Source organism: Mastigoproctus giganteus, chromosome 6 (assembly GCF_048544385.1).
Source record: "Mastigoproctus giganteus isolate SK-2022 chromosome 6, ASM4854438v1, whole genome shotgun sequence".
Taxonomy (NCBI): domain Eukaryota; kingdom Metazoa; phylum Arthropoda; class Arachnida; order Uropygi; family Thelyphonidae; genus Mastigoproctus; species Mastigoproctus giganteus.
In genome coordinates this window covers 196,329,824-196,346,437 of record NC_143580.1, presented here as the reverse complement: position 1 = coordinate 196,346,437, position 16,614 = coordinate 196,329,824, and the positions used below count along the sequence as shown (strand labels likewise).

General features: G+C 36.4%; 1 protein-coding gene across 3 annotated transcripts in view; it reads left to right on the top strand.

Annotated features, from left to right (window-relative positions):
- Window positions 1-16,614, top strand: part of LOC150084856 (muscle-specific protein 300 kDa-like) — a 1,257,473-nt gene that overhangs the window by 562,936 nt on the left and 677,923 nt on the right. For all 3 annotated transcript variants that reach the window (XM_090376651.1, XM_090376652.1, XM_090376650.1), the window contains 2 exons: window positions 25-373; window positions 8,194-8,380. In XM_090376651.1, coding sequence (XP_090232777.1) covers window positions 25-373; window positions 8,194-8,380 — 536 coding nt within the window. The remainder of the gene's footprint in view (window positions 1-24; window positions 374-8,193; window positions 8,381-16,614) is intronic.

The window sequence follows — 16,614 nt, the reverse complement described above, 5'->3', positions numbered from 1 at the left end:
AAGTTTTTGTTATGTACTTTCTAGATATCAAAATAAGGCTGAATGACCTTAGAAAGCTACTTAGTAAAAAGATTCAGGAACTTACAGAACTTCTGACTAAACAGCAAAGGTTTGATGAAGCAATTGAAAGCATTCGACACTGGCTAAATAAGACAGAGGTAGCACTTTCATCTGAATTACGAACAAATGCTGCAGTTGAAGTGATAGAGGAACAGAGAAATACGTATGTTATCTTAGCAGATGAAGCACAAAAATTATTGGACGATCTTAGAAAATTGCAAGAGTCAGCTGAAGTTTTAATGCAAAAAATGAAGGATGCAGATAGACTACTGATTACAAATGAATTACATCAGATACAAGAGCATCATCGTAGGTAAGTAAATGCCCATGTTAAATATTAACTTGAGCCGAAATAATTTTTTTCATGAGCTGTCATACAGTGCACTTTGTGTGCTCACTTTGCTTCAATATTTTTTGATAGTTGGCAAAAAAAATTGTTTCAAATTTTCATTTTGTAATGTGACTCAATGGGTTTTTTTTTTTTTTTTTTTAAATGCAGACTTATGCATTTTAACACTTTAATTGCCATAATATTGATAAAAAGTAGATTCCTAATGGTCACCGATTTTTTTTTTTTTTTCAAAAATATGAACCCTGATCAGGTCTTGGCATTGTGGAAGTAATAGGGATGTTACTAATACAGTCTTTCACATAATGTTTAAGCAAATAGAGTTTACATGAAGTCTGAGATAAGTAAGGGTATAAATTATCTCTAACTTTTGGAACTCTGTAGCCTCAATTGTACCTCTGCTCAACAAAGAAGAAGTACTTATATGTAACACAGCAATGGAATGTTGTTGTTGTTGTTGTTGTTGTGAGAGTTTAATGGCACATACGCTACTATGGCTATAATGCACCTATTCATTTTTTATGTAGGGAAATAAAAAATTTTCATAAAATCAGAAAAGATTAAAAAGTCCAATCTGCTTCAGCTATACAGGGCATTTACCAGTGATAGCAGGGTTGATGTTCTGTCTTGTCTATAGTAGGGGCAGTCAATGAGTATGTGTTTAACAGTCAGATTTATATAACAATGTGGACACTGTGGTGAATCGTCTCCTCTAAGTAAATAAAGATGGGTTAGATGTGTATGACCTATTCTTGCCCTTGGTAGAACTACTTCTTCTTTTCTTGATGTACGGATATTGGAGCGCAAATATTCGGATCATGTTTAAATTGAAAGAGTTTATTATTTGCTTGAGAGTGCCAGATTGTTGTCCATTCTGACAAGCATGCAGCTTGAATAGTTAATATAAAGTCTGATGGCGGAACAGGGATATTAGTTAAGTCTAAGATAGTTGGATTTTTTGCAGCTTTATCAGCCGGTTCATTGCCCAAAATACCAGAATGTGCTGGAATCCAACAGAAGATGATCTGTTGATGGCATTCTTCAATTTTTAGTAATATGCTTCGTATTTCGTCTATAACAGGGTGAACTTTATCTGAGAAATTACATAAAGCTATGATTGAATTAAGCGAATTGGTGTAAATAACAGATTTCAAAGCGCGATCAGCAGAGATTTTGTAAGCCCAGTTTAATTGCATATAATTCAGCTGAAAAGATACTGAATTCAGATGGAAGGGATACTGAAATAACGGTATTTGGAAACACTGCAGCTTCTCCAACGTTTGAATTAGATTTAGAGCCATCTGTATAAATTGGGGAAAAATCACTATATCTTTGAGTGTGAACTGCATGAACTTGTATGATATTAGATGCTTGTAAAACGCCCTTTCCCTATTGGCAGAGATAACTGTCACAAGTTACCAGAGGAAGAGAACCCGTGGTGGTTGATAGCAGGTTGCTACCTGTTGTACGGAATGAACAGAACGATTCCAAACTTCCATCAGTTCAAGGAGGCGAAGACCAGCTGGCTTTACTATGCTAGGTTTATTTCTGAAGAGGTGTTCTAATGGTGGATTGGACAAGTATGACTGAATGGGATGCGAGGCACAACTTTGTATCTTAACAGCATACTTTAGTAACAGTGTTTTTCTACGTAACGATAGTGGGGGGCTTGTGAGCATCAATATAGAGTCTATGTGTGGGCGACGTTCTAAAAGCACCAAGTGCAATCCTCAAAGCACTGTGTTGAATTGGATCAAGCCAGCATAATGCGCTCATTCTGGCAGAATCATAGATGGGAGCTCCATAATCAAGGCGGGATCTGATTAATGCCCTGTATAGCTGAAGCAGAGAAGTACGATCTGCACCCCATGTTTGGGCGGATAAAGCTTTGAGTATTTTTAACTTTTTTAGAGAGGAAGTACGTACATTTTTAATATGGTCTATAAAATTTAACTTGTCAAGGATTAATCCTAGAAATCTGATGTTATTAGTGACCGGGATGGAGACATTAGAAATTTCAAGTTCGGGATCCGGATGAAGTTTCTGTTGCCTACAAAAATGGATAGCAACGGTTTTCTGCTGCGAGAGCCGATAGCCTTTGAGGCTAGCCCACTGTTGAATTTTATTAAGTGATATCTGAAGCTGCCATTCAATAGACCTCATATTTTGGGAATGGCAGAAGATGGAAAGGTCATCTGCATAAAGATAAGTCTCGACTGTATTTGGAAGCTGTCTTGTAATAGAATCTATTCTAAGAGCAAACAGAGTGGCACTCACTACTGATCCCTGTGGAACACCTTCTTCCTGCCTGCATGAATGTTGCAGAGAGGGCATGTTGGTACTGAACTTGAACCAATCCAGTATGTAGGAAGTTTTGAACAAATATAGGAAGGTTGCCCCGCAGACCAAGGAAGTAAAGATCACTAAGTATGCCATGCCACCAGGTGGTGTGAAAAGCCTTCTCGATATCTATTAAAACCATTACAAGATGTTCACATTTAACAAAGGCATTTCGAATGGCGAATTCAGCCTTGACTATAAGATCTAAGCACGACCTATTTTTATGAAAGCCATATTGACTATGGCTCATTAGATGTTCTGACACAATGATCCAGACGAGTCTTCTGTGGACAATCTTTTCTAGGATTTTGCTGAGGCAGCTTGAGAGAGATATCGGTCTATAGCTATGGGGGTTGGTTGGATCTTTCCCAAGCTTTAGAAATGCCAAAACAATAGAGTGATGCCAGGAAGACGGAAAAAACATTTTCTGAAAATATACAATTGTAAAAAAACAGCAGCAAGTGCAAAGGTTTGTCATCAAGATGTTGTAGAATGATATAATAAATCCAATCTGGCCCTGCAGCAGCATTGTGGGCTGTTCTAATGGTATGTAAAAGTTCAGAGTATTGCAGAGGTTTGTTATATGAAAGAAGGTGGGCAGTTTGAAAGTTAATGGCATGCTTTTCTTTGGTGTTTTTAATTCGTTGGAATGATGTAGAATAGGCTGATGCTACTGAGATTTCAGCAAAAGTATTGCCCAAAGCATTAGCAATATCTAAGGGACTGGATAGGTCTTGCCCTTTCCAGGAGAGGATTGGAGAAGGTATAGTAGGAAACTTACCAGATAACTGTCTAATTTTTTTCCATATAATTTTCGGATCAGTGTTTCTGTTAAAGGTCGATTCAAAATGGGTCCAGGATTCTTTCTTGGCTTGCCTTTGTATAAGTCATGCTTTTGCTCTTAGCTTCTTATAATTAAGGAGATTGGTTGTGGTTGGACATTGCCGAAATAAATTCCAGGCTTTATTTTTTGCTTTTGTGCATTCCTCATTCCACCAGTAATTATAATGCTTGCGACCAGGTGGATTTGATAATTGTATTGTGTCCTTGGCCACTTTCAGAAGATGTGACGTAATGCAATCTGTTACATTATCAATATTCTGGAGCTGGATTTTTTCCTCATCAAGAGAGATTGATGATCGAAATTTTGCCCAGTCTACCCAAACAAATTTCCAAGCAATGGAATGGTGACAATTTTAGAAGTGTAGAAGGCACTAAACATGTTCAATATTTGAAAGGAAATTGATATCTGCTGAGATAAGCACAAAGTGAATTATATGCAGGATCTTGCATTGAACACTATTAAAAATGTGCATAAAATCCATGCAACCAAAGCCACCCACCAATTTTGTATTCAGTCTATAATAATACAAAAGTTATAAAACATTAACAGTGAGTATTGCCTTCTCTATAGAATGCAAGAACTCTCTTCACTAAGTTTCAAAAGATGGAAAAGTTTCCTTGAACTATATTTGAAATACATTCTTATTTGTTTTGCATTTCCTGTAATGTCAAACACATTTTGTTTTAAAAGCCATCAGCAGTGTGATCCCAGAGGTTGTTTTTAGGTGCTTTTGCATATATATATATATATATATACTCATGAAGTAAAACATTATGACCACCTACTTAACAGCATTTAGGACCACCTTTCACCTTGATAAGTGCTTGTATTGATTCCACGAGGGTACAGAGGGTGAATTCAGGTATGCTGGACCATTTGGATAGAAGGATTGATGTCAGAAAAATTTGGTAGCTAGGAGAGCACACAAAATGCTTGGAAATGATCCTCAAACCATTCCTGCACAATGCTGGACTTGTACCACAGGGTATTGTCCTGTTGAAATCCAGTGCAATGTGAATACATGGTGGTTACCATGTAGGTCAAAATTTGGTCCGAAACAGTACCTAGGTAGGATCTAGTGGTGAGCTATAGTGAACTCATGAGAGCCCACTGTTATTTTTTTATTTTGAAAATAACAATGAAATGATCATTTATTTTATTTTTTTGATGATCATCTGAAACGATCATTTGAAAGGATCATTTATTTTATAAAATGAAATCCTGAATTCAAATATTGAATATCCAGTGCCGGAACTATGGTGAGGAGGGTGGGACCCCATCGGCAAACATTTTAATGGCGCAATCAACCAGTTATGTGTTTTAAAATTGCTTCATTTTTGATTTAATTACAGTCAGACCTGTTTAACAAACTTCTTTATAGGGAATATTTTTGAATATCCCTTGGTATTAAAATAATTTCCACAGAATGAAGAAAATTTCCATATAACAAACGGATTACAAGAGACTTAACTTTGTATGCATTGTTCCCACCTCTGGCTATTTGGCAGTTAGAAAGTACGAATTAAGGGCGAAAGGGATTACCATTCCTTAACGTTGGTGGTGTCTGTAAAACCTACTCACCACCTACAGAGAAGTCGCGCTAGTCAGTATGCCTGCCATAGCCAGTCAGAAGATTAAGATGTATTCCTGACATGGATAATAGCCGCTAGTCAACCTGTGTTGTGGTTCCCCTTTACTCCGGAAAACAGTCATCTGTTTTTCAGAAGTGAATGATTCACGCCTTGATGTGGAAATTATATAGATTGGTTATGTGTTCAGACAACTTGTAGCTTGTGGACGGCAATTGCAGTTTGGAGGAATTATCCAGCTTTGTGCAAAAATTTTGAACCAGAAGTTAAATTTTCGGGATTATTAAACCCAATTTTAAATCTGGAATTTCTTAACAATTTAGCACTAATGATTGACATCCTGCAGGAGCTCTCTTACCTTTCAGAAGCTTTACAAAGTCATAGCATCACTAGTAAAAGTAGTTAAATTAATTATTCCAACTATCAATGCTATTGCTAATTTGAAAAATTCTGAAGGAGATTATGAAGCTAAAATTGAGAGCATGTTGAAGTCAAAAGATTGAAGGAATCAAAATCAGAAGTAAGAACACATTTAAAAAATTACCTCATAACAAGTTATTAAACTACACTGTTTTATCCTTAAAGAATCGGTTATTAATGCAACAGAGTAATTTTAAATTAAATAAAGAAAATAATGATATCATTGATGATGAGGAATTGAAAGAAATTTTAAACATGTGCTACCCGGAAACGTGGAATATGGAAGAACTTTCATCTCCATGGCAACAGGGTGAAAAACAAATAAGAAATTTAAGTTTTCTAATAAAATATGAAATAAAAATTAATGAGTTTATAGATTTTGTCGAAGACAGTTTATCTTTAAAATCGAGTGAAATTCCATTTTAAAATAAAAAAGCCAGAAATATCCTTGAAACCATTGCGATTAGCAGTGCTGAAGCAGAGCAAGCATAATGAATAATATTTAACAATAAAAAGAACATCTTTGACAATTAAATGTGCTGCAGATATGATGACCATATCGCTAAACAGAAAACCATTGCTTCAATTTGATCCAGATCGTTACGTCAAATCTTTCCTCTGTAATCATTGCTCAGCTATTGAGCAAAGCAGAAGATCGACAACAAATATTAATAAAGAAGTAAATGCTATATGGCAATTTTTAGAATAAATTTTTCTTGAATATTTGTATAATAATTTTTTTCATGTAATCTGTGATTTTTGTGTACCTTTTCTAGAATAGTTTGTTTTCTGCGTAATATTTGTTTTTATATTGTAATGTTTTGTGGTAGTTTTTATTTTATTTGTGATATGGGAAATATTTCTTTTTATTTTTTATTAGCAATATTAAAATTTTATCTTGAAAAAAATGTATCCATTATATTTTCCTAGTTGTAAAAAAAGAAGAATAAAAAGTGGCATGTGTGCTGCGCACGTGTGGTACATGGTTTTATGTGAAACAATTTTCGCATTTCTTTTAGGTATTTTGATTTGTATATATTGATTACAAAATAAAAGAGCTTTTGTATTGTAAATATTGTATTGATCATTCACAGATTTCCATAATTTCTGGAAGACAAGATACAATGTATTTATGATAACTAAAGTAAGAGATGTATACTTTCAACTCCAGCATATCTAAATGTCTCTGGAAAACAGCGTCGATTGAGGTATCTGATCTTGTTTTTTTTTTTTTTTTGTTAGTTGTTGGCGCACCAGCTTCTGTGGCTATAATGCACCTCCCAAAGTTTTTGTATTTTACTGTGATCCAAGCCCGAGGCGGGATTCGAACCCGCGACCTTTGGGTTGCCAGGCAGGCACTTAATCCACCTGGCTAGCCCGGTCGGCTATCTGATCTTGTAGTTGAAATGACATGTGCAGCTGTTGGGGGCACCTAACAATGGGATGTAACAAAAATGCAAGACGAAAAAAGAAATTTCTTACAAATATTTGTATTGTTGCAATCATACTTACTGCAGTAGCAACTGCAGGAAGTATGATTGTGATGTCATACTATTTAAAAATTCTAAAATGTTAGAACTTGAGATATCGTACCGGTCATGAAAAATGTGTCACATGCCCTAGTGAGTTCTCAGCACAGACTAGTGATGTGAGCATGGGAAATACCTCTGGTGGACGCCGCGGATGATGTCACTTCCATGACCGATCAGATTTACTCGGTAGATACCCCCAAGGATTTTACACATCAAAAAGTTGTCAAAAAACTACGAGCCCATTGTTAAAATATTCACAGCTCACCACTGGTGGTGAGGGTGTGTTCAATGGGGGATGGGGAGGCCCAGTGATGTCCATGAAAACATCCCTCAAACCAATACCACTACTGCCAGCCTGTTTTTGTCCAACCATGCAGTATGATTACAGCTGTTCACCCACATGCCATCTAATGCACCATCTATCAGCATGATGAAGCTGGAACCCTGATTCAACAGACCAGGCAAATCTTTTCCAGTTGTCAAATGTCCAAGAACAGTGCTCCCATGTCAATGGGAGCACTATTTATTTATGTGTAATGTTAAATTGGAATGTTTATTTATTATGGAATGTCCATAAATGTGTTATAGTCTAAATGCATATAGACAATTAAATAAAAATATGATATGTGGTTCCACAATAAATATGTTGAATTTGTGACTTTTTCACGTCACAAATTCAACATATACTGGATAATTGTTTCAAAGCAAAGACAGATGAATTTTTCTTGTACATTTACTGGATAATTGTTTCAGTAAATTGCAGACTAGCATTTTCTTTTATCTTTGGCAGCCAACAACTTTCAGCTGTTGTAAGGGTGCCAGCCACAAGGTGTATAAGGTAATATAATCCTCAATTCACGAACTAATTTCTAAGCCCATATACCTTCTACTGTATTAAACATTTTTAAGTTCTCTCCTACCTACACAGTTCTCTGTGCATCCTAAATGAGCATACAGTTTTAAAATTGTTAGTGTTATTCTGGAGGGAAACAATGGCTATGGACTTTATGTTTTCAGGTGAATTAATATGAATCTGAATTTCCCTTCTTATTTTTTTAGACTCAAAGAGACTATATACAACAGGCTGAAAGCACTTGAAGATGCTATAGTTGCTCAAAAGGAACAGTTGGCCCAGTTGGAAGAATGCACTCGCAAATTGGAACAACTTCAGTCTGAACTACAGAGTCTGTATCGTCCAATAAGTGTTTCTATTGAAGATGCTAAATCATTATTAAGTAGTTGTGAGGTATGATACACTGATTTTCCCTATTTATATACTCTTTTCTGCCAATATTTTGTAAAGTATAGTAGAACTTATAAATACATCATTCAAAAATTAGAATCTGAATGACAGTTATATGCAAAAATCATGAATTTTTAAAATTTCAGTACTTTTTAAATGTTTCTCTGAGGGTAGTTGACCATAGGCAGTGAATAAATAGGCTGACTGAAGTTTAAAAAAATAATAATAAATTAAAAATAAAACCATAGGTGATGGATTTTTGCATATGTTCCGTTAATAGTTTATAAACACGTTTCTTTCTGTATTCCATATTTTCCAGACTGTGTGACATTTTCCTATGCATTTGCAACATTTAAAATCATTAATTTTGCAAGATATTCAATACTAGTTTACAATATAGTAATATGTGGGTGTTTCAAGAATGATGGTCAATAATTTAAAGGTGAAAAGTACAAACTAAAATAAGCAAAAAAGTACCAATGAACATCGGGCCGCCGCAAATGAAACCTTTTCGAGATAATGTACATTTTCTGTTAAGATCCGCCACTGGCTATGGGAGCACTCTGGGAGGATAGTCTGTGTTGCTAAGACCTTGAACATGCTGGATATGGTAGGGGTACAGTAATTGGCAATTTAAAATTCACCACACACTGCTATGACTCAGTACATGCTCTTGCAGAGCAACCCTCCTTATCGAAATTCCTGGATTTTGTTCTATTCTTTCTAACACCCTTTCCTCAACATCAGGTGTTATGCTTCTGGCCTACCTGCTCGTACTCCATATGCAAAGTGCCCATGTTCTCTAAGGCATTGATGTACCCTGATGAATGTGTGCCTATTGGACTGCCTTCAGCATGGAAATGCTTCTTGGTACAAATATGCAGCCTCGAGTGCACTGCCGTTGGCTTTACCATACATGAAGTGCATGTCCACATACTCTTCATTGCTATAACCTCTTTCCATGTTGACTATCCTTTGACAAGTACTAGTATGCCTGCTACGTCTCAGAGATAGGGGAAAGGGAGAAAATTAACATAACCTAACCTAAACAAACAAGATAGTGGCGGATCCTAACTCTGTACAGTTCACCTTGTCAGTGGTGGATCCCAACTGGAAATGTGCAATATCTCGAAAATGATTCACTTAAGGACCCATGTTTACTAGGCTTTTTTTGCATATTGTAGTCTGTACAGTTCACCTTTAAATTATTGACCATCACTTTTGAAAGACCCTGTATTGTGAACTAGTAGTAGTACATATTACTTTTTAAAGTTATTTTATTGCCAAAATCATATTGTACCTTTGAAATATCATAATAAAAAATATTGGACAAATGCAACACACACATACTCAAATCAAGATTCAAATCTACAACTTTATTTCTTAGGCAAGCACCCTACCTGCCAGACCAATCCATCACCACAGGTTCACATTTTCGCTAAATTCTGGTGACTATGATTCTGTGAATTTTTTTTTTTTTTTTTTTTTTAAATCTTCACAGAAGTATTATAATATATAGTACTGTGCATGTGTTGAGAACATGAAAGATGTTACTTATTGACATTAGATTTAATTTCTGTAGATTGTAATTTTCAGGAAATATGTATGAAAGAAGGTTGTGTCAGAAAGCTGAAGTTGATGGGAGAAATGTGAAAGAAGAAAAGTAGGATATGTGAGTTTGAAGTTGAACAATAAATGGATGCTAACTTGTTGCGGCATGTTTTTGGACTGATTTGGAAGAATGAGGGAGAATTACAGAAGTCAATTCAGAAAAATGGTACCCATGGAAGTATCTATAGAAAAGGCATACAGCAGAAACAGAACATCTATGAAACAGAGTGGAGAGGATTTGTGAGAAATAGGTCATTAATTAACCTACCAGGCCTTCTTTTAAATTGAACCTAGAAGCCTGAGAGATATTACGCAGCACCCTCACATATATGTGAAACAATATTCCATTGTACGGTGGATTTGAGATTTGTACAAAGTGAATAGTTGTTTAGAAGAAAAGTAACACCACGGGCAAAAGGGAAAGCCCAATTTTTTAGATGCAAAGGAAGCAATGTTGATAATATGCTTATGGAAAGAGGAATTAGAAGTCACATCATCATCATCATCATCAGCCATTTTCAATCCACTGCAGGATGAAGGCCTCTCCAGCAACTTTCCAGTTCCTTCTGTTTTGAGCACTGGCCATCCATTTACTACTCAAAAACTCATGAATTTCATCTATCCATCTCCGCCTTTGTCTTCCAGGTTTTCTTCTAGCTCCTCTTGGGTACCATTCTGTGATTTTCTTAGTCCATCTGTCATCATGTCTTCGAGCTATGTGTCCTGCCCAAGACCATTTTAGTTCTTTAGTTTTGATAAGAATGTCCTTTACTTGAGTTTGCTGCCTAATCCCTGTGTTTCTCTTCTTATCTAACAGTCTGATTCCCAATATAATTCGTTCCATTCTTCGCTGTGTAGTTCTTAGCTTCTCTTCCATTCTTTTGGTGAGTGCCCAAGTTTCACTTCCATAAGTCATGGTGGGGAGTATACATTGATTCATTGTTTTACGTTTCAGACAAACTGGGATATTGCTCTTCAGTATGTGACTATATTTCCTGAATGCTATCCATCCAAAATTTATTCTTCTCTTGACTTCCAGCCATTTATCATTATTACAGCTAATAACTTGTCCCAGATAAGTATATGACTCCACCTTTTCAATTACTGCTCCTTCAATCATTATTTCCCTTTCCATGGCATACTTGTTCATCATTACTTTTGTTTTAGCCATATTCATCTTTAATCCAAAATCCTTACTAACTGTGCATAACTGATTAAGATTTTCCTCTAATTCTTTGGGATCGTGGCTTATGACCACAATGTCATCTGCAAATCGTAAATGGTTTAGGTACTCTCCGTTCACATTGACTCCTTTCTGCGACCAGTCTAATCTTCTGAAAGCTTCCTCAAGGGCAGCAGTAAACAGCTTCGGAGATATTGTGTCTCCTTGTCGAACTCCTTTCTCGATTTTAAATTTGCTACTGTCTTTGTCTAGTCTAATAAAGGATGTAGCACTCTCATATATTTTCTTCAAAATCATAATATATGGAGTATCTATGCCTTGTCTTTCCAGTGCCCGAAACATTGCCTTATGCTGTATGGAGTCAAATGCCTTTTCATAATCCACAAATGCCAGGCATAATGGTGTTTTATATTCATTTGCTTTCTCCATTAGCTGTGATATTACGTGAAGGTGATCCATAGTTGAGAATCCTGTCCTAAAGCCAGCTTGCTCTTTCGGTTGATTTCATCAAGTATTCTTTCTAATCTGTTAGTAATGACCCTTGTGAACAACTTGTAGATATGGGATAACAAGCTAATTGGTCTATAATTTCCAATTTCTGATTTATCTCCTTTCTTATGCAGCAAAACTATGATTGCATTATTCCACTGCTTAGGCATCACACCTTTTCTAATGCACTTTGTGAAGAGCCTTGCCAGTTTTTGTGTTATGTCTCTTCCTCCCAATTTTAACAACTCTACAGTAACTTGATCTTCCCCCGGGGCTTTCCGATTCTTCATTTTCTTCAATGCATGTTCTACCTCATCAGGAAGAATATCGGGTATGTCGTATGTGTTGCTACTTTGCAATCCATGTTCCCCACTGCTGGTATCATTCCTTGCTCCTTGTATAATTCTCTATAGTAGTCTTCTGCTATTTGAATTATGCCTTCTCTGCTGTTTATAAGTACACCATCGCTATTCTTCAGTTTCAGTATCATTTGTCTTTCTGTATTACTGCTCATGGCTGCTGATTTAAATCCTTTGTTTTCCCTTAATGCTTGTTCTACTTTTCTTGTGTTAAATCTTCTTATGTCCTCTCTGAGTCTCTTTCTAATGGCTTTGCATAACTCAGTATACTCAATTTTCTCCCTGTCAGTGTTTTTCTTGCTCTTCATTTGTCGTCTTTGGTTCATCATGACAAGTGTTTCTTGACTAATTTTTTCTTCTTTGGATTTCTGTTTCCCTATAGGTTTCTTGGGCTTTATCACTTTCAGAAAGTTGTAATATTCCTCGTCACAGTGATCCCTAATAGAGATATGTAATCATGTCTAGGAATGTGGGTGTCATCGAAGATAAACATAAGAGCAATAGAATCCTTTTTTGTGAGATAGTAGTAGTAATGGCAAATGAAATATACCATTGACCAAAAAATAAAAAAACTTACACAGTTCACACTCCAAATTTGTCTGCTTCCTTGAATTTATTCCACCCATCCACTTGCACAACACAAGATGGAAGCCTGTTCCAATAATCAATCATTCACTGCACTGAGGCGCCTCCGTAGCCAGGTGGGCAGGAGCAGCAGTGCGTAGCACACGCTTCTTGATTAGATTGGGGTTCGAGCCCTTGCCCACCAAATACAGAGGATGCGGAAAGGTCAGGGAATGACCACCGCATATCCCCGGAGCAATATGGCCTTAGTTGCCAATGCTCCTAAAAACCAAAAAACAAACATCACTGCACTGGCTGAAGGCAAACTTCCACACATCTATCCTGCAACCATCCTTCCTCAACTTGAATTTATGCCCCCTCATGTATGTAGTTTCAGCAAATGGAAGAATACCATTAATATTCAGTTTACTTAATCTATTCAAGGCTTTAAACACCTCAGTCATATCTCCCAGCAGGTACCTAGTCTTGTGATGCTGCAATTTGCAGAACTTGAGCCTTTCTAGGTAAGAGCACCCTTTTGTTCCCTTTATCTGGTTGCCCTTTTCTGCACCTGTTCCACCAGATCTACATCCTTCCTAAAGTGATGCTTCCAGATCTGTATATGGTACTCAAGTTGCAGCCTAACCATGGCCTTTATGCAAAAGGATAATCACCTACTTATCCCTTCACGCAAAGTTTCTGTATATCATTGATAAAATCCCATGAACTGTCCTGGCAATGTATCTGCACTGCTTAGAGAATTTCATATCTGACTGCACAGATGTTTTACCCCCAGGTGTTTTTTCAGATATAAAATATACGACTGAACTGAGTTTTAGAAGGTTTAAAAGTGAAATACAGGCTGATATTAATCATTACCTGAAATAAAAAATATTTAAGTCCTATTTGGTCGCTACTGATACTGGCAACCAAACAAGAGTTGGATATAGCCACTCCCTGATTAACGTAAGGGTTGCATTCCGCAGAACTCTACATGAGTCGGATTTTATGTAAGTCAGAATTTCCCTCATTCTTGTGCAGCACTTGCAACTGTGCTCACTGAATTGATTGAATCAAAAACGAAATGTTCGACGAACATGTGAATAGAATTTTTTTTTGTATTTGTTCAATTTTTTTATCTCATGCGTAGGAAAAATTGCAAAACCGTGCAATTTTAAAAATTTCAAAATTATAAAATTACAAAAAAGAGAGGAGACAGGCATAACATCAGTAAGTTTTACCTCTAGAGCATCATTGCCAAAATCGACATCTTCAGCTGATAAATACGCCGCTGCAGAGGTTGAGGGCTGTGGAGATTTAGAAGGGGTTGGCAGTTCAACCTTTCAAAAGAACATGTTAATAATGACTGGATGGTGGCTTTTTTCTTTTCATCATAAATTTCTTTGTAGCAAGCATATCATTCACCCCTCTGTTAACTTTTAAGAATTGTTCGCTGTCGGGATCCATCTTCTCAAACCTCACCATTGCCAATGCAATTTCATGAAATGTCATTGCCATCTCTCTGGTGATGAAGTGTCTTGGCTCCTCATTTTGTTCATCTTGAGCTTTGTCAGCATTTTCTTCTTTTGCTATTGCTGCCTGCAAGTCAATAACTTCTTTGTTAGTTTAATTCGAAAATTGTAGATCCCTTAAAGTACCATTTATAACTGACACAATATAATAGCGTAGCGTAGCTTAATTTAATTTATTATGATACTCACCTTTTTATAATCTGCATTGATGTTAGAATAAAATGGATGATAATTTTAAATTTAACTTAGTGTGAATATGTTAGGATTTAAAAACAGAATTAAAATATGCGCAATGAAGTAGAAGTGCACGTCTTCGTCCTTGGTTGTCAATGTTGAAATTGGAACAGTTGAAGTTATATGGTTGAAAACAGAAGGCTAATAGCCATAACAAGTGGCTTTCATTTTACACGTCTTCAGTTGGCAATGGTAGAATGAGAGTGAACGCGTGTATTTAAGAAGACTAAGTTCCCGTGATGCTCCTGGATACGTGTGGGAATCGCAGGTGCATGAGATTCCAGACTGGTGCTATGTTATAGGGTAGTTTGGAATTTAATACTTGGAGGGTGGAATGGTGGCGAAACCATTCTATAACTAGGGCTTCGTATTGGAAAATTTTAAAATTGGATTTTAATTTGATAATAGGAATGGCTGAATCTACTAAGCGGTGTGGTTGTGGGATTGAACATGTGTTGATAATTCGGTATTGAACTGTCCCATCCTAAAGCTATTGTAGTGGTAGTATGCACGTGTGTTTGATGTTTTGATAGAACCGTATTTTGTGGTGGTGCTACCAGTGTAGCAAGCATTACAGTTATGTTGATATTTTATTAAGTAGACAATATTATTCATATCACTAATGTGGTAATTTTGTGTGTCTTTATATGAGTTGAATAATGAACCTAGTTTATTATAAGATGAAAATGTAAGGGTGATATCGGTACCTTTGAATAAACGGCAGAATTGATTGGCAAAATTACTATGATAAGGGAGGATAATACGTGAATTATTATTGTCCTTTATAATAAAATTTACAATGCTATAAAATACAGTTCCACACATTACAACCTTAATGAACATTATGAACTTCAATATCTTACAAGTAAATTCATATCTAGGAAATATCCTATTCACTTAATCAAACAAACTATTATCACAGTCCAAAATAATATTAACAACCCACCCAAACACATTTCCAATAATAATTCACGTATTATCCTCTCTTACCGTAATAATCTTGCCAATCAATTCTGCCGTTTATTCAAAGGTACCGATATCACCCTTACATTTAGATTAGATTTAGAAGGAGTTTTTTCCAACACATCACAAAATTCCTCTCCAGCAGCAGAATCGACATTGGCGACTTCACCACATCCTTTAATGTTTAGGAAACCAGTGCGATGCTTGAACCTTTTATACCACCCATTACTTGCCACAAACTTGGCTTGGGGTTCACCATACTTATCCTTAATATCTTCATAAATACTTCTTGCTTTTGCTTGAATGGCCATTGGCCTCAGGGGCACTTGCTTCTCATGGCACCTCCGTAGCCAGGTGGGCAGGAGCAGCAGTGCGTAGCACACGCTTCTTGATTAGACCGGGGTTCGAGCCCGTGCCCACCAAATAAGGAGGATGCGGAAAGGTCAGAGAAGGACCACCGCATATCCCTGGAGCAATATGGCCTTAGTTGCTAATGCTCCTAAAAACCAGATAACAAATGCTTCTCAATCTGATTTTCCATCCATATTATTAATATCTTTTCCATCTTCAATATAGCACCTGAATGCTGTTTTGTGATCACTGTTGATCTTAAATGTGTTGATCCTTTAACATCTTCTTTTATACGTGCACTGTCCTTTAAAATAGTATTCACTGTTGAAGCAGTGAGACCTAATTCTGTGCAAGAGATGACAAATTTTGTGCTACTTCATACTTCTTAATTAATCATCTTCATTTCTAAATCAATTTTGTTTTGTTTCCTAGCACTGCCAGCGCTTGCACTTTCCGTTGGTCCCTTTCCCTTCACCATTGTAATAAGTAAATAGGAATGAAGAGAAAATTCTGAAAATTTATTTGTTTTTTATATGATTGAAGATTTCACTGAAGGGGAAACACATTTCAAAATAATAACGTAAAAACCCACAGAATTCCAGTTATTGGGATTATCGAAAATGCAATAAGATTGAGTTTACTACCTGTTCATAATTGATTGCACTAACAGGAAAGCCCAATAAACTGGAAAGTGCAAAGTGCAATACAGGTCTGGAGGCCTCATTTCAAGAAGGATGTAGAGCTGCTGGAACGAGTACAGAGAAGGGCAACAAGATTAGTGAATGGAACAAAGGGGTGCTCTTATGAAGAAAGGCTTAAGTTTTGCAAATTACAGTGTCTGGAGACTAGGCACCGGCGAGGTGATCTGATAGAGGTGTATAAAGCCTTGAATGGTTTGAGCATGCTCAATGCTGATGGATTCTTCCTCTTGCTCAGAATAATCACCTGAGA